At 41.4% G+C, this 26,099-nt stretch overlaps 1 protein-coding gene across 1 annotated transcript in view; it reads right to left on the reverse strand.

Moving 5' to 3' along the window:
* Window positions 1-26,099, reverse strand: part of NPSR1 (neuropeptide S receptor 1) — a 145,196-nt gene that overhangs the window by 111,043 nt on the left and 8,054 nt on the right. Inside the window, 1 exon segment of the mRNA XM_060156171.1 lies at window positions 10,747-10,931. Within this exon segment, the coding sequence (XP_060012154.1) occupies window positions 10,747-10,931 (185 nt within the window).

Here is a 26,099-nt window from a genome sequence, read left to right on the forward strand (position 1 = left end):
TGTGTTAGAAGTTCTTAATTTTAACAAAGTCCAATTTAATAAATTTTTCCTTTATGGATTGTGCCATTAGTGTTGTATGTAAGAAATTTTTGCCTAATCCAAGGTCACAAAGTTTATCTCCTATATTGTCTTTTTATTTTATTTTAGGGTTGTTTTATTTTAGCGTTTACACTTAGGCATGTGATCCATTTGGGGTTAATTTTTTTGGGGTGTAAGGTTTGGGCAGGGGTTCCCTTCTTACATATGGCTATCCATTTATTCCAGCAACAATTTTGCTTTTCTCCATTGAATTGCCTTTTTATTTTTGTCAAAAATTAAGTGACTGTATATGATTGAGTCTATTTCTGGACTCCCTATTTGTTCCATTTCTGGTTGTCTATCCTTTCCTCAATACCACACTGTAGCTTTATAGTAAGTCATAACAAGCTAGTGTGAGTTCCCAAACTTTATTCTTTTTGAGAATTGTTGTGGCTGTTCAATTTACTTTGTCTTTCCACATACATTTTAGAATCATCTTATCAATTTGAGCCCCCATGTCATCGTCCTTCCCTGCCTCTGCCAATCTTCTCTAATTCCCCAAACCTGCATATGATTGGACAGGAAGTCCCACGGCTTCTTCCTGTCCACTGTCAGGCAATCCTCGTCTGAGCACTGACACCACTCATTGGGTCATTATAACTGACTCTCTTTCCTCAGTGTCCCCTCCCTACATCCCATCCAGCACTCTGCAGCCTGATTAATCTCTCTCAGTCACAGTTTTCACTGCTAACACTTTTGCTAATAAAACTTCAAAGATTTCTTCTTGCCTATAAGGAAAAAACTCCATATTGTTTAGTCTAATGGTCCACTTGGGTCTTTTTATCTCTCTCTTTTATCTAAATTCAAAGCTTCTGTTTACCTGTCTTCAATGAAGAGTGACTTGATTTTCTATGTAGAAATCCTCCTTTTTTTTTTTTAATTCCCACTTCATTTATTTTTTTTACATCTTTATTGGAGTATAATTGCTTTACAATGGTGTTAGTTTCTGCTTTATAACAAAGTGAATCAGCTATACATATACATATATCCCCATACCTCCTTCTTCTTGTGTCTCCCTCCCAGCCTCCATATCCCACCCTCTAGGTGGACACAAAGCACTGAGCTGATCTCCCTGTGCCATGCGGCTGCTTCCCACTAGCTATCTATTTTACATTCAGTAGTGTATATATATCCATGCCACTCTCTCACTTTGTCCCAGCTTACCCTTCCCACTCCCTGTGTCCTCAAGTCCATTCTGTACATCTGCATCTTTATTCCTGTCCTGCCCCTAAGTTCTTCAGAACCATTCTTCTTTTTTTTTTTTTTTTAGATTCCATATATATGTGTTAACATAAAGTATTTGTTTTTCTCTTTCTGACTTACTTCACTCTGTATGACAGACTCTAGGTCCATCCACCTCACTACAAATAACTCAATTTCCTTTCTTTTTATGGCTAAGTAATATCCCATTGTATATATGTGCCACATCTTCTTCATTCATCTGTTGATGGACACTTAGGTTGCTTCCATGTCCTGGCTATTGTAAATAGTGCTGCAATGAACATTGTGGTACATGACTCTTTTTGAATTATGGTTTTCTCAGGGTATATGCCCAGTAGTGGGATTGCTGGATCATATGGTAGTTCTGCTTTTAGTTTTTTAAGGAACTTCCATACTGTTCTCCATAGTGGCTGTATCAATTTACATTCCACCAACAGTGCAGGAGGGTTCCCTTTTCTCCACACCCTCTCCATCACTTATTGTTTGTAGATTTTTTGATGATGGCCATTCTGACCGGTGTGAGGTGATACCTCATTGTAATTTTGATTTGCATTTCTCTAATGATTAATGATGTTGAGCATTCTTTCATATGTTTGTTGGCAATCTGTATATCTTCTTTGTAGAAATGTCTGTTTAGGTCTTTTGCCCATTTTTGGATTGGGTTGTTTGTTTTTTTGATATTGAGCTGCATGAGCTGCTTGTAAATTTTGGAGATTAATCCTTTGTCAGTTGCTTCATTTGCAAATATTTTCTGCCATTCTGAGGGTTGTCTTTTCATCTTGTTTATGTTTTGTTTTGCTGTGCAAAAGCTTTTAAGTTTCATTAGGTCCCATTTGTTTATTTTTGTTTTTATTTCTATTTCTCTAGGAAGTGGGTCAAAAAGGATCTTGCTGTGATTTATGTCATAGAGTGTTCTGCCTATATTTTCCTCTAAGAGTTTAATAGTGTCTGGCCTTACATTTAGGTTTTTAATCCATTTTGAGTTTACTTTTGTGTATGGTGTTAGGTAGTGTTCTAATTTCATTCTTTTACATGTAGCTGTCCAGTTTTCCCAGCACCACTTATTGAAGAGGCTGTCTTTTCTCCATTGTATATTCTTGCCTCCTTTATCAAAAATAAGGAGACCATATGTGTGTGGGTTTACCTCTGAGCTTTCTATCCTGTTCCACTGATCTATATTTCTGTTTTTGTGCCAGTACCATACTGTCTTGATTACTGTAGCTTTGTAGTATAGTCTGAAGTCAGGGAGTCTGATTCCTCGCGCTCCGTTTTTCTTTCTCAAGATTGCTCTGGCTATTTGGGGTGTTTTGTGTTTCCATACAAATTATGAAATTTTTTGTTCTAGTTCTGTGGAAATCCTCCTTTTTAATTTGCGTATGCCTCGTTCTGTCACTTCCCCCTCACCCCTGTCTTTTCTCCCCTTATCTAAGTGACTGCATTCTCTTCCCTTGTATCATAATTATTGGCTGTCTCTTTCCCCCATTACACAGAATTGTCTGAGAATGACATACCTGTTTTGTTCATCTTTGAAACCCCAGTGCCTAAAGTAATAGTCAAGCCCATCTGTGATTCTCAACTGGGTAAGGTAAAGGGGTACATGACATATGGGGAAGAAAAGAATACAGTTTCAAAGATTGTATTCTGCATGTTTATACTTTGACTTATTTTTAGATATGATATTTAATTTATTTTGAAATTTAAATTGAGAGAGAAATATTTATGTTTATCTATCGTTGTTAAGAATTTAAAAGGCTGAAATCACCTTAGTAATATTTGTTGAATGAAAGCATTAGTTTCCCAGCCCCTTAGAACAGTGATAAATCCTCTTTGGCTCCCTAGTCCCTAGTATAGGGTCCTACCCAGCAAAAGCAGTTGTAGTCTCACTGTTCACAGCAGAGACACATTTTCTGCTTGAAGTGTCCAGAGGCAGCAGACAGGAACGATGTGTGACTACCTGATTGAGATTCTAGTAGACAAGGCTGACACATTCACCCCACTGGAGCAGATTCTGTTGTCCACAGGTGGTGCCCTCTGCCCTCTGCACTTTGCAGAAGATCTCTGTGGCTGAGTTTCTATAATCAGGCATCAGAACACATAAGTGGAGAGCAGGGATGTGAATGTGAACACCCTTTTCCAAAACCTGCCCGATGTCTTAGGTCTCAGAAGTGGATGGCTTCCAGGTCTCAGATGTGGAACCAGAGCTGGTGGCAAGGGAAGGGGAACAGACAGATCTTGGATGTTGTTTGCTTCAGGTCTAATGACCTGTCTATGCATCCTCCCCGCCAATAGGGCATGTTGTGGTGTCAGGAATTTCCTAAAATCATGGTACCTTTAAGTTCAAACCCAGTGGCTTGTAGAATAAGGATTAAGACTCCATCCACTCTAATGTGTTCACACGAATTTACTGAGACCTTTGGAATAAACTTGCTATACAGATTGTTTCTTGATATGCCCTTTCATTCAACAAAATATTTTTTGACCATTTGTCTACCATGTGTCAGGCACTACGCTAGGGGTAGTGGGATCTAGAGCTGCCTTAAAATGACTGACATCTTGTGTGTGTGTGTGTATCTGTGTATGTGTGTGTTGGATTATGTTTATGTGCACACGTATGTCTGTATGTGTGTGTAGGCAGACATGCATGTCAAGAGATGAATCTTGTTGCACAGAGATTTGAAGTGCTTTGGAAGCATAAGAATAGTGATGATGCTGATCTACTAAACAATCTGAATTCTTTACAGATGAGGGGGCAATTGAGCTTAGATGTGATATCAGAAGAAAAAGCTATGAGAAAGGCATTCCTGCCAAAGGTAATATTTCCCTGGAATATGGTATTCAGTGCAGCATGGTACAGGAGGAGAGGAGAGGAGATGGGGCGGGGGTCCAGTCAGACTGTGCAGAGCCAGAAGGCCAGGCTGAAGAGTTTGGGTTTTATTGTGCAGAAGGTGAAGGTCAGACCAAGCTTTACAGCAGTGTCCTATGTTCCCCTCACTGGGGGCATTCAGTTAAGCTACATCTCCTATGCCCATCAGCTAATTAATTCTTGCCAATGGAATCAGAGTCAGTCATGTGTCATTTCAGGCCAGAGCAGATAAGAGAAGCTTAGCCATCTCCCTTGGAAACTGCTTGTGCTAGAAGGCAGAGCTACAAGTTGATCTACCTGCAACTGGGACGTGAGAGAAAAATAAACTTTTGACGTGTTAAACCACTGAGATTCAGGGTTAACTCGTCACAACAGCCCTCTGAAGGACACTTAATTCTCAGAATCATTTGTCAGGTAAGTAAACCAAGGCACAGGTAGATGCAAACTTCCCCATGGTCACAGCTCGATGGTGGTGGCGCTGGGACCTGACCCCAGCAGTCTGACTTTCCAGCCTGTGCCTCACTACAGTGATGGGGAAGAGTCGAGAGCCTGAGTTTACCTGGGGATGACTAGGCTACTTCTTCTGCCATCAGCTAGACTGAGAGGTCCAGAGAGAAGCTAAGTTCAGTTACAGAAAATAAAGTTACATTTCTTGTCCACTTGAGAACATAGCTTGAAACATTCTTACCCACTCTATCAACAGGAAATGATTTCAAGGATGACGGGGTGACATTTTTTTTTGAAGCATTAATGGATATGCTCCTTTCTTCTTCCTTGAGAAAACCTCCCAGAGTCCAGGCAGCCAGAGAGCTCTACCCGATCTGCCCTCAGGGCAGTCTTTACTCCAGCAGTGCAGACAAAGAGACACAAGTCAGCCCGGGGCTTTCAAAAATACCTCATGGAGGATATCACAAGTAGCTTGAAGAGAAGTGTCTTTTTCCTTTGCAAGAGGATGTGTCATTTGAGCATTCAGAGCAGAGAGTCTGGAATAATAAATTTGTCAGAAAACAGTCAAGTCAGTTTCCCCACCAGAGAGAAAGCAGGCAGCAGGAGACAGGAGTGTCAGACGGTACAATAGTGGTACAGAATGTGAGAGGATATTGTATTGGCCCCTTATAAGGCTACCACAAAGAGAGGAAGAGACCAAGGCTGCAAGCACAGGATTAAAGGGTGCTGAGCTACACTTACTGTATAGGAACCAAGGGATGGCAGCCCCTGGGAATTTACCCAGATTTTTATGGCGTGGGAGTTGAATAGATACGATGGCCACGTGGGGAGAGAGAAGACCAGCCCAAATTTGGGAGGGAAGCAGTCAAACTTTTTATTCCCAGGAAGGATCCAGAAATTCAGCCAAAGTTGAGAGAGGGAAAGAGGGAGATGTGGGCACCCGTGTACCTGAAGGAAACGAGACAAAGGTATGCTGCAGCAGAAAGCAGTGCAGTCTGATCCGGGCCAGATGGGGATCCAGACAAGGGTGTGGAACTAGCATGACCACTTATGAAGCCCAGACAGTCCTCTTCATCTTAGCTGACGCCAACTTGCCCAGATTCCTCCCAAGGTCAGCCTCCCTCCCTCACTCTGACCACACACATGTGAACACACATGCTGTAGAAGCATCATTCCTAGAGCTTAGATGCCTTTCCTGAGTCAGAAAGTGGGAAAACCCTTCACAGGCTGGAAAACTCTGCAATTCTGAGTTTACTCTGAATTAACTAAGATTGTTTCCTGGCATCAGATATATTAGTGACCCAAAGAGAAAGTTAGTTAAGGAAGTTACCCTTTCTCACACACTAGAGTACATAGCTTGGGAACTGCACAATAGCCTTGTGGAGCCAACAGATGACACACGTGCTTTTCTCAAGGACATGGAGTGAAAGTGAACATGGTAGAGCTGGCCCAGGGCAAGGGATTGGAAAGTGGTGTGCAGAAAAAGGCAGTGATAGCAGCTCTTTAATAATTATCTAACTGGGCAAAATTAGTAGTAATTTCCCTATGAACAGCCACATTATTCAACTCTCGAAACTCAAAATGAACATACTGAGTTAAACTGATTAGAAGAGGACAAAAAAATGTAAATGCAAGACCCTTGTTATAACTTGCAGGAGATACATTGGGAGGTCTAGGACTGAGGGCTCCTGGATTCCAGGAAGGGCATCCCTGACATTGTCCTGGGGTCCAAGCAGGAAGTGAGACAGGCAAGTCCTGCAGGGCTGTGATGGGACAAGAGGAAGGGTTCAGGGAAGCAGGCAAGTGGGCAGAGAGGAGCTGAAGTGACAGTCACTGAAAGTGAAAATGCTGGTACACAGTAGGTAGAGAGAATTCTTAGAAATGACTTGTCAGCCTAAATATAATAAAAACAAGCACAGTATACTTAAGCTTCTTAAATTAAGCTTTTCCTAAAGCTTAGTGTGAAATAATTGGGGCATGAGTTGAACTGGAATTTGCTTTTGTTATATTAATGGAGGAAGGGTGTGTTAACAAAATTAACAGTAAGACTGCAAGCAAAGGGTGCAAAACAAAGGCAACAAACTGTCCAATCACCCTCAAGCACTTAGAAGCAACCATTTACATATAAACAATAGTTAGACTAATTGCATATCATTTGTAATGACCCACTGAAGGAGATTCAATAAAAGATCTTCTTCAGGTGATATATTCACAGTCTTGGTTCATATTTCTCCCCTCACCTGAGAGTAATAAAACTGAGTTCATTTGCATTATTTTATAATTTTGGCAATTTACTAATTCAGGCAGGTTTCCCTCCCCGTTACTTTGAATTAATTTTCTCATCGTTAAGAATCAGGGATTCAGGAAACATTGCTAACGAATTCACAGTCAAAATTAAAGGCTATTGGGACTTCCCTGGTGGTCCAGTGGTTGAGACTCCACGCTCCCAATGCAGGGGGCCAGGGTTCGATCCCTGGTCAGGGAACTAGATCCCACATGCCGCAACTAAAAGAGCCTGTGTGCCACAACTAAGACCCAGCGCAGCCTAAATAAATAAATAAATAAATATTTTTAAAAAACAAAACAAAAAAATTAAAGGCTATTAAGAAGAGAGTTTCATCTTTGTCTTCCACTTGGACAGGCTTATATTCAGGTCCTCCATTCACTTTCTGATGAGCCAGGTCCCATCCTCCTTGAAAGCATCTGGTAGATTCTTGAAGCCCATATAATTGCTTAATGCTGGGGGCTAGGAATGGAGGAGGTGAACTGGATGAAACCTTCAACATATGAGAAACTGGAAACTGTGAAGGAAACTGGGGCCTGAGCTGAGAACCTTGAACCCAGGACCACAGAGCGTTAGTCATGTGAAGCCCAGGATAGAGGAAGGGGGAGTTGAACTCCCCTCTGCCTTCCCCGCTGATATCCAAGGACACACTTAGGTTGACAGAGTAGGTTAGAGCAGTGGGGAGCAGGTGTAAGATTTTGGAGATGGAGATGGGGAAGAAAGAAAAGGCTCTGAGCTTGTGAGGAAGGGGCTAGTAAGATCTAGACAGGGGTGTCTTGCCTCCTGCCAAGAGAGCTTTGGGTTCAGAGAAGTACAGGGCTACGTTGGTGACTAGGTTAGAAGTCCAGGCATGAAGACTCAGTAAGGCAGCTGAGGCTAGGTAAGGCGGCAACGGGGTGGGTATGGGTTCTCCAGGGCTTAAGCAGGTACGAGGTATGATGGCACAGCTACTTCTGTACCCACCCGCTGGCAACTATAACTTACCTTCATCACATTGGTTTAGAAATGGAATAAGGATGAGCTGAATGTACCTGCAAAGAAGGACCTCGGTGAGTACAGCTGATAGAGACCCAGCAGGGCAGGGGCTGATGTGTGGAGCAGCAGTTAACAAGACCCCCACCTCTGTCACTAAGAAAGCAAACTTCCTGTTGCCCAGTCTGACAACATGTAGACAGTGGACAGAAACAGAACACCACATTTCATTTATGCAATAAGTGTTTATTGAGTAAGCCTAGCATGGTGCTGATTTCTGGAGAAAACAGGAAACAAACATCAGGCATTCCTTTCACTCAAGGAGCTTAATAACTGTTACCCATTTACCTGATGCTTATTGCAAGAGCAGTTAAGGAGTGTTGGATTAAGTGGCAAGGAGAGAGGTACACTCCAGGTCACTACTGGAACTCAGAGGAGGGGTGGGTCAGGGGGGCTTCAGGGAGGAAGCAACCCAAGAGGAGCCTTAAAGAGTGGGAAGAATTTAGATAAACACAGGTGAAGATGGAAGGCAATTCCAGATGGGAAGATACAACATGGGCTGAGAATTAAATGAGATACTTCGCAAAAATCGTTTAGAAAAATTCCTGCCACCAGGAAAGCCCACAGCCAATGAAAGGTATGACTATTGCTCTTGCTATTAGTTCTGGTAAGGCTGTTACCATTTCAATTTTGATGACATTTTTACTGCTTTTGGAAAAGGCAGTGGAGATGAAAAGGACAAGTTTGGGAGACAGTAAAGAAGCACATTTCTGACTTTCTTCTTGAGAAGGTTGTGGGATAAAAGGGTGACAGTTTTCATCAGAACAAGAGTGCATCAGAGCTGTTTCTGTATCAACAGTGCATCAAAACTGCTTGTGCTCAAAGGGGACCATGGAAAAAGTTACACTAAGACACTTAAGCTAGTTCCCACCAACACCACTACTGACTTCTATGTAACTAAAAATCACTGTTTTAATGAATGATTATACCTCTCAAAAAATGAAACAACATTCTAAGCTCCTGGCCAGACATATTTACTCTCTTTCTGCTCCTCTCCTTGTCTAATGGCCCAATTTCTTGAGAGAAAACTTATTAATAGAAATGAGATGAAAACGATGTGATGTTCCTTAGTGCCTGGAGATGATGTTGCTAGCACAGAGTACAAACACCAGAAGAGACTGAGCAGGGATTTGTTTGTCCACATACTCAGAACATCCCCTTAGGAGCTGTATTCAAAAAATGGCGAATGAGATTTCAGCTGAGAATGATTATTGCCTGAATCTCAGAACAACTGCCTTATTGCTGATTATTATCCCTCTTGCAGTGGCCCGTCTCTCTTCATTCTGTTTGCTGTCATGTTCTATCAATATCAAAGAGGCTGCAGAGGCAGCATCGCTGAGAGGAGTGGTGTGTTTCCTGGGTGCAAAAAGCCTGCTTCTTTAAGAATCTCTGGACCTGCAGGCTGATTTCATAGAGGGGATTATTCAGTCAACAGTAAATGGCCCCAAACTCCAATTTCAGCTTCTATTTTCTGTCGTGGAGCCAGGCAGCTGGGCTGTGTGTGAGCATTCATGCGTTAGGAGGTGGTGCCTGGGGATAGGTCCCGTGCAGTCAGCTGAAGTGACTTGTTCGGCTCTGCTTTGCTATATTGTCTCTTGGTCTCTCCAGCACCAGTGAGGCCGGCTCCTGGGACAGCTCCCTGCTGAAAGTTTTATTCTGAGTGTTGGCAAAGAAGCAAAGCTCCAACGTGGCTATTACAGCAATTCTACTTTGTCAGTAAAAAATAATAATTTCAAGAACACCCAGAGGATTAAAAAAAAAAAAAACTGCTAGAATTTTTCCTGAAGTATTTTCCTTTTTGGTATAAAAGACCAGTTTGAGCCCCGGGAACTAGTGTAACAACTGAAAGCACCATCAGGCAGCCTGTGAAGTAACCTGACGTCCCAGCATTCCCATGCAAGAAGCAGGACACTGTTTTCCAGATGCCCGGTTTGTTCCTGACCACAGTCTTGTTCAGAAGAGGAAACAGTATTAGCTTAATGAGGACATTTTCCTCAGTGTGGCCCTTGGATACTTTGAAGGTGAAACTCACTGAACTCCGGTTTCCTCATCTGTTTTAGGAGGGCAACTTGTTGCAAACAGTGACATCACCAGCTACAGTCAAAGACCCTATTTCTTACTGATGTTCAATGCAAAGACTCAACAAAGAAAGTGTGATCCTTCCTTCCTTCCTCAGCGCTGTCTCTCACTGCATCAGGTACTGTCCTGGGCAATGTGGGCTTTCCACTCCTCTGATGTTCCTAGCAAAAAACTCACAAAAGTAACCCTTACAAAAAACAGACATTTCAAGCACTACTACAGGATCAATTAAAAGTGCTTTCAGGGACTTCCCAGGTGGTCCAATGGGTAAGACTCCATGCTCCCAATGCAGGGGGCCAGGGTTCATTCCCTGGTCAGGGAACTAGATCCCACATGCATGCCGCAAAAAGGTCCCGCATGCCACAACTGAGGCCCAGCGCAGCCTAAATAATAAATAAATAAATATATATATATTTTAAAAAGTGCTTTCACCTAAGGAAAAGGGGAAAATTAAAAAGTCATCCACTCATGAATGTTACTCATGATTCACACATTTGCAGCAGCAGCAGAAAAACAAACAACAGACCCCACCAGTATTCTTAAGAAATTACAATATAGGTCCTTGCACAGTATGAAAAATTCATTGCTTTAGATCATCAGTTTTTTGTTTTAAACTCTTTTCAGTAAAGAAAATAAACTACACTAATTCACAATATTGGCTACACTCTTTTAACTCAGTCTAACATTCTACTTTGTCTTATGACTTAAAATCAGTGTTCAGAGTGGACGGCAGGAAACTCACCTTAAAGGAGTAGTAGAAGGAGCCCCGTTCCTCTCCTTCCACCACTGCAGTGAAAGTCACTGTTTCTGTGCAGAGGATGGGAGAATCCAGTGTCTGCCCAGTCCCGTTGGACTTGGGGCTGCCCTCCGTGAGGTGGGGCTGAGCCCAGCTGTCCCTGCGCCTGCTGCCGGGGACAGAGTCCTGCCCTCTCGTGAGAGCGGGGCAGCAGCTGCAGCTCTACACCTCCCCTGCCTCCCTAAGCTTCTGCTGGAGCTCAGCTGAGCAGAGACAGGGAGCCCTGTGGAGCCCACCTCACTAGAGAGCCCTGCCTGCTTCCTGAAACCACGTGCTGCTCAACACCCCACATTCCCACCCAGCACAGGGGGCCTGGTCCCCAGAACAGGCAGGAGCCCCTCACAGCGATCCACGTGGTTCCCCAGACAGGCCTCCCTGCTCAGTTGTACTTTTCCTCACTTCCAGGACAGACCGCCACACATCTGCTCCAGCTTCAACAATATAGGAATTTGGACTCAACAGACAGTCGATTCATTCAGGTCATGTTTGCATTTCTGAAATCAAATCATAATGATGCATTTGTTTCAGCTGAGGGTGCCTTCTGACTTAAAATCCTCACCCAGCCATTTACTTAGTAGCCTGTATGTTATTTCAGTAAATGTGGGCAAAGAGCACATTTGTATTTCACACCCGTGGTTCTATTCTAGGTTTTCAGAGGGCAGTGCTCAGAAAAGCCTGGGGTCTGTGTTTGTCAGTCAGCCATGACCCCTTGTGATGCGACTGGGATTGGTGCCTGTTAGATACTCTTATCACCTTGATGTTGTTTTATTTGATCTTCAAAACAACTCTGCGAGGTAAGCAGGGAACATATCTTTATGTTCTCATTTTACACTAGAAGAGACTGCCTCTCACCATGAAATGACTTGCTCAGATCCCACAGCTGGTATGGAAATGAGATGATAACTCATTTCTTCAGAAATTCCTAGACAGAGGTGCTTTTACTGTAACATACACTGATTTGCATCAAATCTCAAGGGCCTATTGAGGCATGAAGTTAACATGAGTAAGGGGAGCAGGCCAGGTGCAAAGCAAGAGGACTAAGCTGCTTGTATTACAACCAAGCATGATACCTGGTAACTTATACTGAAAATGTTCTGTGAGCCATATATGCACAGCCACTGGTTAACGACACCTAGTATAAGAGGTAGTGATGGTCATAGAAGAATATAGCCCCCATGATATTTCCGGGGAAAGTTGTAGCATAATCCATCCCGCCTAGGAAGAGTACAGTGTGATAGAGATGAGAAGATATTAAGTCTATACTGAAGGGGTAGCAAATAGGAGGGAGCTGTTCAGAAAACAGGATGAGCTGTGAACTCTTAGGGAAAGGGTGAAAACAGGACGACAACCCAATAGCAAAATGAGCAAAGAGTATTCTCACTGGCAAACATGAAAAAAGTGCTTAACCATTAAATAAGAAAAACAACTTAAGACAGAATTTTTATTCATTGGCATAGTGAAAACTAGGGTCTGACTACCCCAAGTGTCGACAAAGATGAGAAGAAATGGGTGTACATTTTTACTTCTGGTGTGAGAGTTAGCTGATATGGTCGCCTTGAAGAGCAATTTGTCAGTATCTGGTAAAGCTGAAATTACACGGTCTATAATTTCCATCTCTTTATCTGGGTTCCTTACATGTATTTAATTTAGGAAAATTCACTGCACTACACACATGAAATGCATGCACGTTTTTTGTAGGTCTGTTTTACTTCAATAAAAATTTATAAAATGAAATCTGTGAGAAACTTCTGGGGAAGGACAGAAGTCAGTTAAGTCATAGTGTGGTCAGGATGAAGAGAGAGAAAATGGTAGATGCCATGGACAGGGAATAGGTGGAGAGAGAACCTCGGGTTGTGCTGTTTTCTTTCCACTCATGGTCCAGTTGGATCAGTTTTTGACCTGTGGCTACCCAAGAGAGATGTTTATGTATGTGTACAGGAAACATGCACAAACATGCCTTTGCAGTATTGCTTGGAAACAAACCAGAAGTAACCTAAATATTTATGGTGACAAAATCAATTGAGAAGGTCGGAACCAGAAACTACTCACATACCCATCAACAGTAGACTGGATAAATAAATTTCTATGTAATCATATAATGAAATACTATACATCAATGAGAATGAATAATCTATAGCAAATGTAAAATTTCGCAGGGCTAAAGAATGGTGTAAGGCCTTAAATTGAAAGGCTACAGCAAGTGTGAAACTGGAGCATAAAAGTCTAAACAAATAATAGTAAATTTAAGAATACTGAAGACAAGAAAATTCTAAAAATTTCTAAAGAGGAAAAGCAGAACTCTTACAAAGAAACAAACATCACATAGGTATCTGATTGTTAACAATAATATCAGATGCAAGTACCTAGAATTTTGTATCTCGAAAAGTTATAATTTATGTGTGAGTATAAATAATGATTTTTTTCTGACATTCGTGGCTCCAAAGTGATCTAGTTTGGAGGGTGATATGATTGGCAGATGATCTTGACATGAATACCAGACTATTTTCAAAAAGAAAGAAAAACAAATGTATAATTTGAGACATTTACTGACACCATTCTGCAGAGCAGCATATTTTATACATGATGATATTATTTTTATACATTTAAAAAACCCTCATCTTTTGCTATTTAAGGCAAGTATTGGGTTGACCAAAAAGTTTGTTTGGATTTTTCCAAAACACGTGGAAAAACTGAACGAACTTTGTGGCCAACCCAATACCTTTTATTGGGTCAATAATTGGGAGCCGCCCTCCTCAGTCCTAATATAAATTTACCACACACAGAGTCCAAATAATGGACTATCACATTCACCATATTCAGTAGCTGACACCTGGAAACCTGATTCTGGAAGTTCATTTGCAGGGGCTACAAAGCAAAAATGTGGGGATAGCAGATTCCAAGTCTGCATCTGTCTTCAGAAGCTTCTGTGGATATTGTAGTCAGAGCTAAAGAATGGAGCAGGGTCTCAGGTGACTGCGAATTTAGTTGGGATTTTCTTTCAAGGACCAGTGATACTCACGGTGTGACCTAAGGACTGGGATCATCTACATCGTTACCTGGAAGCTTGCTAGAAATGCAAATTCTGAGGCCCCACCCAATACCCACTGAATCAAAATCTCTAGGGGTGGGGCTAAGGAATTTGTATTTTAAAAAACCCTCCAGGTGATTCTGAAGCCTGCTAGAGTTTGAGAAGCACTCTCCCAGAGAAGCATGCCAAAACTCATGGTGTCATGAGAAGGATGAACTGAATGATGTTGGGTGGAGGAGCATGAGTGGAATTGGTGAGGGATTGAAATGCATCCATTGGCGTTTAGGCATAAAATGAATGTGATTACCTTTTTTTTTTTTTTTTTTGCGGTACGCGGGCATCTCACTGTTGTGGCCTCTCCCGTTGCGCAGCACAGGCTCCGGACGCGCAGACTCAGCGGCCGTGGCTCACGGGCCCAGCCGCTCCATGGCATGTGGGATCTTCCCGGACCGGGGCACGAACCCGCGTCCCCTGCATCGGCAGGTGGACTCTCAACCACTGCGCCACCAGGGAAGCCCATACCTTTTGATATATTTCCAGAATCAATTCTGTTGTTCTCTAACATGATGCATATAAAAATGGTATTCACATGCCTAGAACATTCTCTCCTGTGTTTACTGAGATTTTGATGAATTGCCCCAAATCTGTAGGGAAGTAAACTGTGTCACAATATTATGATAGCTAATAACTGTTACAATTCATTTCCTTCAGGGATAGTGACTTTCTACAGCTTTGGGAATAGGCACCTCGTTTGGGGCAATTCCTCATCCTTAGTTGTAACATCATCCCTTGCTCTTTCACTCAACACTTACCAGTCAAGTCTCATGGCAGGAAAGAGCTTCCCTGAACCTCCAAGAGCTTGTTGCTTTGTGACCTCTTGGTAGCCTTTACTTTGCCCATCATATTGCTCATCTCAGTTTAATACTTTATTTAAATATCTCTGCTCTCTGATAGATGATAAGCTCCACAGCTGTTGGGTTGACTGCTTTATCTTTAACATGTAGCACGGTGCTTGGCACACGTATGATAGGCATTAAACAGATATCTGTTGAATGAATGAACCCATCAGAGTGCAAGTGTGTGAGTGTGGTGTTGTTACAAGGATAACCTTGAAACTTTTTAAATTTAACAAAAAAACGTAAATCATTGGAAAATGCCAGTACTTTGACTTTATTAATTAGCTATTACCCAAAAACAAGAATACCCACAAACCCAGCATGTTGTGATGGTGCAGTAGAGAATCTTTGCCTTGAATATCCAACAGTGCTGGGGGCTGGCTCATGGCAGAGCCTGACAGGTACGCTCACAGTGACTCTACTCTGTTTTGAGAGGACTGGTCTCTGCCCAGTATATCACTAGAGGCAGTGCACCGTTCCCCACCATGCCACCTCCCTAACACAAGCCTTAGTAAATGGTTTGCTGACAGATTGCAATGAAGTGAACCTCAAACCTCTACATTCCCTGTAGAAACTTGGAGCCCCCTCAAAGCCCTGTATTTTACATGCTGACTGCTCACCACGGTGGGGTTCTCAGTCCTGGTTGCACATTGGAATAACCTGGGGTTATTGGGTCGTCGTGTTTCCATTGTCATTTGTTTCTAGGTATTTTTTTATTTCCTCTTTGATTTCTTCAGTGATCACTTCGTTATTAAGTAGTGTATTGTTTAGCCTCCATGTGTTTGTATTTTTTTTACAGATCTTTTCCTGTAATTGATATCTATCTCATAGCGTTGTGGTCAGAAAAGATACTTGAAACAATTTCAATTTTCTTAAATTTACCAAGGCTTGACTTGTGACCCAAGATATGATCTATCCTGGAGAATGATATTTCATTCTCAAGCACTTGAGAAAAATGTGTATTCTGTTGTTTTTGGATGGAATGTCCTATAAATATCAATTAAGTCCATCTTGTTTAATGTATCATTTAAAGCTTGTGTTTCCTTATTTATTTTCATTTTGGATGATCGGTCCATTGGTGAAAGCGGGGTGTTAGAGTCCCCTACTATGAATGTGTTACTGTCGATTTCCCCTTTTATGGCTGTTAGTATTTGCCTTATGTATTGAGGTGCTCCTATGTTGGGTGCATAAATATTTACAATTGTTATATCTTCTTCTTGGATCGATCCCTTGATCATTATGTAGTGTCCTTCTTTGTCTCTTCTAATAGTCTTTATTTTAAAGTCTATTTTGTCTGATATGAGAACTGCTACTCCAGCTTTCTTTTGGTTTCCATTTGCATGAAATATCTTTTTTCCATCCCCTTACTTTCAGTCTGTACGTGTCTCTAGGTCTGAAGTGGGTCTCTTGTAGACAGCAAATATATGGGTATTGTTTTTGTATCCATGCAGCCAATCTGTGTCTTTTGGTGGGAGCATTTAGTCCATTTACATTTAAGGTAATTATCGATATGTATGTTCCTATTCCCATTTTCTTAATTGTTTTGGGTTCATTATTGTAGGTCTTTTCCTTCTCTTGCGTTTCTTGCCTAGAGAAGTTCCTTTAGCAGTTGTTGTAGAGCTGGTTTGGTGGTGCTGAACTCTCTCAGCTTTTGCTTGTCTGTAAAGGTTTTAATTTCTCCATCAAATCTAAATGAGATCCTTGCTGGGTAGGTAATCTTGGTTGCAGGTTTTTCTCCTTCATCACTTTCAATATGTCCTGGCAGTCCCTTCTGGCTTGCAGAGTTTCTGCTGAAAGATCAGCTGTTAACCTTATGGGGATTCCCTTGGGTGTTATTTGTTGTTTTTCCCTTGCTGCTTTTAATATGTTTTCTTTGTATTTAATTTTTGACAGTTGGATTAATATGTGTCTTGCCGTATTTCTCCTTGGATTTATCCTGTATGGGACTCTGTGCTTCCTGGACTTTAACTATTGCCTTTCTCATATTAGGGAAGTTTTCAACTATAATCCCTTCAAATATTTTCTTAGTCCCTTTCTTTTTCTCTTCTTCTTCTGGAACCCCTATAATTCGAATGTTGGTGCGTTTAATGTTGTCCCAGAGATCTCTGAGACTGTCCTCAGTTCTTTTCATTCTTTTTTCTTTATTCTGCTCTGCAGTAGTTACTTCCACTATTTTACTTCCAGGTCACTTATCCGTTCTTCTGCCTCAGTTATTCTGCTATTGATCCCATCTACAGTATTTTTAATTTCATTTATTGTGTTGTTCATTGTTGTTTGTTTCATCTGTAGTTCTTCTAGGTCCTTGTTAAATGTTTCTTGCATTTTGTCCATTCTATTTCCAAGATTTTGGATCATCTTTACTATCATTATTCTGAATTCTTTTTCAGGTAGACTGCCTATTTCCTCATTTGTTAGGTCTGGTGGGTTTTTATCTTGCTCCTTCATCTGCTGTGTGTTTTTCTGTCTTCTCATTTTGCTTATCTTCCTCTGTTTGGTGTCTCCTTTTTGCAGGCTGCAGGTTCGTAGTTCCCATTGTTTTTGGTGTCTGTCCCCAGTGGCTAAGGTTGGTTCAGTGGGTTGTGTAGGAAGAAAGAAAGGAGGGAGGGAGGGAGGAAGGAGGGAAGGAAGGAAAGAAAGAAAGAAGATAAAGTAAAATAAAATAAGATAAAATATAATAACGTTATTAAAATAAAAAAATAATTATTAAGAAAAAAAGTAAAATAAAACAAAAAAAACCGGATGGATATAACCCTAGGACAAATAGTGGAAGCCAAGCTATACAGACAAAATCTCACACAGAAGCATATGCATACACACTCACAAAAAGAGGAAAAGGGGAAAAAAATCATAAATCTTGCTCTTAAAGTCCACCTCCTCAATTTGGAATGATTCGTTTTCTATTCAGGTATTCCACAGATGCAGGGTACATCAAGTTGATTGTGGAGCTTTAATCCGCTGCACCTGAGGCTGCTGGAAGAGATTTCCCTTTCTCTTCTTTGTTCTCACAGCTCCCAGGGGCTCAGCTTTGGATTTGGCCCCGCCTCTGCGTGTAGGTCGCCAGAGGGCGTCTGTTCTTCGCTCAGACAGGACGGGGTTAAAGGAGCCGCTGATTGGAGGCTCTGGCTCACTCACGCCGTGGGGGAGGGAAGGGCACGGAGGGCGGGGCGAGCCTGCGGCGGCAGAGGCCGGAAGGACGTTGCACCAGCCTGAGGCGCGCCATGCGTTCTCCCGGGTGAGTTGTCCCTGGATCCCAGGACCCTGGCAGTGGCGGGCCGCACAGGCTCCCTGGAAGGGGGGTGTGGATAGTAACCTGTGCTCGCACACAGGCTTCTTGGTGGCGGCAGCAGCAGCCGTCTCATGCCCGTCTCTGGGGGTCTGTGCTTTTAGCCGCGGCTCGCGCCCGTCTCTGGAGCTCCTTTAAGCGGCGCTCTTAATCCCCTCTCCTCGCGCACGAGGAAACAAAGAGGGAAGAAAAAGTCTCTTGCCTCTTTGGCAGGTCCAGACTTTTCTCCGGACTCCCTCCCGGCCAGCCGTGGTGCACTAACCCCCTGCAGGCTGTGTTCACGCCGCCAACCCCAGTCCTCTCCTGGCGCTCCGACCGAAGCCCGAGCCTCAGCTCCCAGCCCCGCCTGCCCCGGAGAGCGAGCAGACAAGCCTCTCAAGCTGGTGAGTGCCGGTCGGCCCTGATTATCTGTGCGGTAATCTCTGCGCTTTGCCTTGTGCACACCTGTTGCTGTGCTCTCCTCCGCGGCTCCGAAGCTTTCCCCCTCCGCCACCCGCAGTCTCCGCCCGCGAAGGGGCTTCTAGTGTGTGGAAATTTTTCCTCCTTCACAGCTCCCTCCCACTGGTGCAGGTCCCGTCCCTATCCTTTTGTCTCTTTATTCTTTTTTCTTTTGGTCTACCCAGGTACGTGGGGGGTTTCTTGTCTTTTGGGAGGTCTGAGGTCTTCTGCTAGCCTTCAGTAGGTGTCTGTAGGAGTTGTTCCACGTGTAGATGTATTTCTGGTGTATCTGTGTGGAGGAAGGTGATCTCCGCGTTTTACTCTTCCGCCATCTTCCCGGAAGTCTCGGGCCTATTTTTTAAAGTGAGTTGTTTGTTTTCTTATTGTTAAATTACAAGAGTTCTTTGTATGTTTTGGATAACAGTCCTTTATCTGATGTGGTTTTTGCAAATATTTTCTCCCAGTTGTGACTTGTCTTTTCATTCTCTTGAGAATGTATTTTGCAGAGCAGAAGTTTTTAACTTTAATGAAGTCCAGATTATTCATAACTTTTTCCTGGATTATGCCTTTGGTATTTTATCTAAAAAGTTATCACCATACCTAACGTCATCTAGATTTTCTCCTATGTTATCTTCTAAGAGTTTTATAATTTTGTATTTTACATTAGGTCTGTGATCCATTTTGAGTTAAGTTTTGTGAAGGGTGTAAGGTCTTTGCCTAGACTGATTATTTATTTATTTATTTATTTATTTATTTGGCATGTGAATGTCTAATTGTTCCAGCAGCATTTGTTGAAAAGACTCATTGCTCCATTGTACTGCCTTTGCTCCTTTGTCAAAGATCTTTTGACTACATTTATGTGGGTCTATTTCTGGGTTCTCTATTCAGTTGCATTCATCTATTTGTCTATTTTTTTTTTTTTTTGCCAATACCATACTGTCTTGAATTATTGCAGCTTTATAGTAAGTCTTAAAGTCAGGAAAATCAGCCTTTCAACATTGTCCTTCTCCTTCAATACTGTGTTGGCTATATTGGGTCATTTGCCTCTCCTTATAAACTTTACAACCAGTTTGTTGATATCCACAAAATAACTTCTTGGTTTTTTGTTTTGATTGCATTATACCTCTAGGTCATGCTGGGAATAACTGACATCTTGACAATATTGTTTCTATCCATGAACATGAAATGTATCTCCATTTATTCAGTTCTTTTTTTATTTAATTCAACAGAGTTTGGTACTTTTTTCATTTATACCTTGTATATATTTTGTTAGATTTGTACCTAAGTAATTGGGGTGGGGGGCTAATGTAAATGGTATTATATTTTAAATTTCAAATTCCACTTGTCATTGCTGGTATACAGTAATTGACTTTGAAAGTAATTGACAATTGAAAGTAATTTTGACAATTGAAAGTAATTGACTTTCATATAGTAACCTATTAACCTTTTATCATGCAACCTTGCTATAATTGCTTATTTGTTCCAGGAGGGTTTTTCTTTCTTTTTTTGGGTGGGGGGAGGTCTATTCTTTCAGATTTTCTGTATACATAGGCAATATATCATCTGTGAACAAAGACAATTTTATTTCTTCTTCCCAATCTATATAAATTTTCTTTTCTTGTCTTGTCATATCATATTAGCTAGGACTTCCAGAAATATGTGGCAAAGAATTGTGAGAGAAGACATCCTTGCTTTGTTCCTGATCTTAGTCAGAAAGCTTTGAGTGTCTCACCACTTAGTATGATGTCAGCTACAGATTTTTTGTAGATATTATTTATCAAGTTGAGGAAGTTCCCCTCTATCTTAGGCTGCTGAAGGTCTTTAATCATGAATGGGTGTTGGATTTTATCAAATGTCTTTTCTGCATCTATTGCTATGATGATGTGTTTTTTTTGTTTGTTTTTTTTTTAGCATGTTGATGTAATGGATCACATTAATTGATTTTAGAATGTTGAACAAGCCTGGCATAGCTGGGATAAATCCCATTTGGTTGTGGTGTGTTTAATTTTTAAGAAACTACCAAACTGTTTTCTAAGATGGATGTACCATTTTATATTCCCACCAGCAATGTATGAGGATTCTAGTTTCTCCACATTATGACCTCCACTTATTATTATATGTCTTTCTGACTATTGCTATCTAGTTGGTATAAACTGTTATCTTATGTGGGTTGGATTTGCATTTCCCTAATAGCTAATTGTAGTGAGCACCTTTTCACGTTCTTATCAGTCATTTGGATACCTTCTATGGTGCAATGTCTATTGAAATCTTTTGCCCATACAAAAAATTGGGTTATTTGTCTTCTTATTGAGTTGAAAGACTTATTCACGTATTATGGTTTCTATATGTGTTGTTGTTGTTTATTGCTTTATCATCTTAGAAAGGGATGTAGTCTATACAGCCTTTCTATTTCCACATACTAATGTGGTAGATGCTTTCTTCCTGTAAAGAGCAGATTTATATTAACATTGTGTCATTTAGACTGAGGATTGCAAGGAGAGGGCAGGAATCCAGACAATCAGATCTCTGGGACTTCCTGCACATTTTCTCATATTTTAAACTACTTAATCTGATACCAAATTATAAGAGTATCTTAATAGAAAAAGTAACCTTAGAGTTACAGATTTTTCTCTTAAGTCAGGATGAATCAGCCTCATTTGTGAGAATTTGTGTTAGAATTCAACCTTGGATAGAATTTCAACCTTGGATAGAATCACATGGGGAGCCTTATACATAACATTTCCTGTGATTCGCCTCCAGATTTTGTCTTAATAGCCTGGGGTACAGATTGGGCAATGGGGAGTTTAAAAAGTTCTGCAGGTGATTCTAATGTGCAGTCAAAGTTGAGAAGTACTGAGTTAAACAAAGTGGTTAGGCCTGAAGGTTTTCTGTCTGTTGACAATAAATGACCCACCCCTACACATTTAGTTGGCAAGTAAATTGGTTAGCCCGTGTGCATGGCCACATAACTTTCAGATTGGCAATGTATATGTGGGTATGGGGTTTTCACTCAAGTCAGAGGAAGAAGGCACTGCAATTAAGGAACTGTTCAGAAACTGTCTGAGAAAAGCTGAAAAAGGATACTCACTTTGCCTTCAGCTGAACCTCTCCTCAAAATTTTCCTACATGCCGCGGGTAGAGAGGCAGGAAATGTTGCCGTCCTACCTACTTTCTGCAGTTTACTTACTTTCCATAACACTGTATCAATGATTCTCAAACATTAATGTGTTTCAGAATCACTTGGAGAGTTAATGAAGAATAGAGAGACTCAGACATATTAAGTAGGTAAAGGCCTGGGCCTCTGTATTTTAACTATTTATCAGATGATTCTGATACATATCAAAATTTGAGAATCACTGCACTAAGATATTTTCTTGAGAACTTTAATTAGTAAGAGCCTTAAAAAAAGGAGATTTGTGGGCTGTTTTGATGCATATTCTGCTGTGATTCAAACTTCGATTATACTTAGTAGAAATTTCTTGAGCTGTTATCGTCCTACTTTACTTGACTTTTGTCTTTAGAATGCATTCTATTGGGTTGGCCAAAAAGTATATCAAACACTAAGCACAATCAAAAGCATAACAATATGGAAATACACTTTGTAAATACCTAAGACTTTAATCACATAGTTTATTCTTGCCTAAAAGTCTGGAGATGTTCTAATTGTATATTGTTGTGTCACAAACCACTGCAAAACTTAGTGGCACAAATCAACAACCACTTTATTGGGCTTACAGATTCTGGGAATCAGGAATTTGGACAGGTCATAGCAGGAATGGTTTGTCATTACTCTGTGATGTCTGGGGCCTCCCTAGGAGAACTTGAAAACTTTGCATAATTTAAATGACAGAATGTTGGAATATTTTTGAGAACTTTATACTCATATGTTTGGCACTCTAGCTGGGATGTCTCTACGCTGAGCTCAATTGGGACTGTTGACCAGAGAGCCTACACAGAGTCATTTCATATGGCTTCCTCAGAGCCTGGCAACCCCAGGATAATTGAACATCTTGCATGGTGGCTCAGGGATCCCAAAGTGAGCATGCTTACAAATAAGTTACAGCTAAATGGCCTTTTATGACCTAACCTTTGAAATTACATACCATCACCGCTATCATATTGCCCTCTACTGCTTAAGGCAGTAACAAATCCAATTTGATTCATAATGAACATAGACCTGCTCTCTTTATGAAATGCTTTACACTTTAAAACCCCACAAGAGGAGAAGCAGTCTGTCAGGGATAACCTGGATTGACTGAACTTCAGTGTAGGATTCTCTTGTTTAACAAGTAACCCATCTTACTGTAAACAACACTAAAGTTTCATGTATGTTATTCGATTCCAACTTATACAGTATTATTAGCATTCTTCAGTTTTTTTTTTATGTTTTGTGGTTTCTTTCTCAAATTCTTTTTTTCTCCAATTTTAGTGAGATTTAATTGACATACAGCCCTATATGGGTTTAAGGTGTACAGCATAATGAATTCTTTTGGCCGCGCAGCACGGCATGTGGAATCTTAGTTCCCCGACTAGGGATCAAACCTGTGCCCCCCACAGTGGATGTGCCAGAGTCTTAACCACTGGACCACCAGGGAAGCCCCTTCCCTTCCTCTTCAGAGAAATGAAACTAGGGACCCCTAGGCTTTGGGGTACCTTGCTCAAAAGTAAATGACACAAGCTGTTCTTCTCATCCACTTTCTCTGTAAGACAAAAATGATTATGTGGAGGTTTCAATGGGATTTCCTTGAGGCTTCCCAAAACTTCTTCCCAGATGCCCCACCCCTTTGCATTTTCACTACCTTTTTCTTTCCTGATAACCGAATAGGGCCCTTTAAAAAATAAAATAATAAATTAGGGGAGAAGGGAAAAGGGGGCTATGTCTTATTTCCTTAAATATATTATAAATTTTGTAGAAGTCAGGAATGTGGCTTCTTCTCTTTGTATCTCCCAAATCACCTAGGTGTCTCCCCGGCCCAGGCCCTGAATTAGAATTAATAGACTGTGTCATGTTGTCATGTTTACCTCCCCTATTCCACCTGCTATTTACATCTGTTCAATGATCAAAGTCTGCCAATGCTCCCCTGTGATGCTTTTTGGAAACTATCTATTTCTCTCCATCTCTACCATGCTAATTTTACTTCAGGCCACCATCATCTCCCACCTGAATTACTGAAACAGTCTGATACAGCCTCCTTGCTTCTAAGTCTTGGTTTTGAGTTTGATATCTTTCATCTTAGTCCTGTATCACCCTGTTTTATCTCTGCCATGTATTACAGAGCCTGGACTATCCCCTTTTCTATTCTCTGGCCTTGTGGATGAGATTGGCACACGTTTGATACAGAGTGAACATCTGTTGAATGAGTATCAGTGGAGCCATCTCTAGCTATTTAAGTGGATTACAGGTGTGTACCTGAGAGTTTAATGTTTAATGGTCCTTTTATTATCTACAGTGGCTACTGGGTACAGCTAATGCTGAAATTAATTAGATTGACTAAAGGATGAAGTCACCACAGTTGTTAAACCTTAGCGTAAACACATTGTGCTTAAACTCAGAACAAGGTAAAATTTAGAGCACGAAATAACAAAAGAAGGGAGAAAAAGAAACTGATATTTGTTACATTTCTTTTATGAGTCAGTGGAATTGAGCGCTTTATACCTATTACTTCTTTTAATCTTCAGAAAAACATGCTAAGATAGATTTTAGCCTTCCTACTTCACAAATGAGGAAATTGAGGAAAGAGTAATACACAGAGGAGGTTATGGAACAGGGATTTGACCCAGGTAGTCTGATTCCACATCCACGATCATTCTGATATTCTGCAGTGGCCTAGGTGGTTGCTCTAAACTCTCTTGTGGTATCTGACTTGGGTCTGTAAGTTGAACATTCTCTTTCTGGGTTCTTAGAATGCTGAATGGCATAAAACATCATTCACAGTGAACTAAGAAGCCTGTGTGTCAACAATGAAATGTCACTCACAACAGGCAGGTCTCCCCAAGAAGCTGGTATCAGAGACAAATCCAGTTGAGTGATGCTTCCTGTGAACAAGGTCCATTCTTGAGCGTGGAAGTGCTCTGTGGTGAGAGGTGGAAAGGCTGATCACGCCATCTTCATCTGGTGGGCTTGTGCCTCCTCTTTGCAGTTGTGAAATAAAATGCATGCTTAAAACTTCTTAGCTTGTAGGATTTCTGCACCTCGGGATCCTCAACTTGGGTCTTTTCCCCTGGGTCAGACGGAAACACAAGTCAATAGTCTTCTGGCTTAGACAAATCAGAGTCAGACATCATGGCAATGGGGCTGCTGCTGGTGAATCTTTGGGAAAATCACTGTTATCTCAGATAGATGATTCCTAACATATTGTAGTCCAGGGATGTCAAATTGTCTGCTAAAAGTTTAAAATTTATAATACCAACTCAGATGGGAAAAATGAAACTTTATTACAGAAATCAACTTAGTTCATGAAATACCATTTCTGTTCTATAGTAGAAAAAACATCATTTTTCCAGTCTTTTAATTTTCAGGTAACTCATTTAAAACTCAATCTCTGAATTGTTCTCTTTCTACTTTTTCTTCCCATGTCTCTGATGTCATCACTTTTTGCATCTGCTATGAGCTCATGGATCCCTGACTGCACTCCGGCTCTTTTTTTTTTTTTTTTTTTTTTTTTTTTGCGGTACGCGGGCCTCTCACTGTTGTGGCCTCTCCCATTGCGGAGCACAGGCTCCGGACACGCAGGCTCAGCGGCCATGGCTCACGGGCCCAGCCGCTCCGCGGCATGTGGGATCTTCCCAGACCGGGGCACGGACCCGTGTCCCCTGCATTGGCAGGCGGACTCTCAACCACTGCGCCACCAGGGAAGCCCTGCACTCCAGCTCTTAATTCTCAGTTGTCTTCTGGGCCCCTTCTGGGGAACGGTTGGGAAATTTTTGAATCTCTTCCAAAGTCTGAGATGGGTTGGTCTTGCTATGCTATTACTAATCTATAGCAGTCCACCTATGTTGATGCAAGGCACTTTGCATGGCTGTCTTCTCTCTGCATTCCAGGCAAAAAGTGTGGTACAAGCCCTTTCTGTGTTCACATTCCCAAGCCTGTTCTATCCAATACCCTGTCAATGGGTCAGACCTGCAGAAAAGGCCATCCAGAAGTCAGACCCCAACATGAACATCTATTTTCTTGTTCTTCATTTCCAATCCTCTATAGGAACTATTCTTATCTTCCCTGTGTACAGTGAGAAAACAGCTGTTAGGTTGAATGCTCCCCTCCTGCCTTACTGTATAAACTTTAGACTCTGAGTTCACCAGGAATTTTTGGAAGAATCTGGATCTAACAGTGAAAAGTTAAGGCTTCCAAGATTTATGGGCCTTTTGCTTCTACAGCTTTTTAAAAGCGTCACTTAAAGAGTCAGTGACTTCCTCGTTCTGAGCTGTATCTACGTTGACAAATTGGGCAGAGCATGTAGGAAGTTATTGCTGTTGTCCATTTGATGGTGCATCTGCTTTAGGATGCTGTGGACTGCAAGGAGAAGAAGACTCAACTCACAGTAGATTAAACCATGGAGGCATATTGTTTATACCACAGAAGGCTGGAGCTGAGCTGTATCAGGGAAGGTTTGGTGGTCCAACAAGGCCATAGGGGGCCTCTTGACCATTTTTATCA

This window comes from Lagenorhynchus albirostris, chromosome 8 (genome assembly GCF_949774975.1).
Source record: "Lagenorhynchus albirostris chromosome 8, mLagAlb1.1, whole genome shotgun sequence".
Classification (NCBI taxonomy): Eukaryota; Metazoa; Chordata; class Mammalia; order Artiodactyla; family Delphinidae; genus Lagenorhynchus; species Lagenorhynchus albirostris.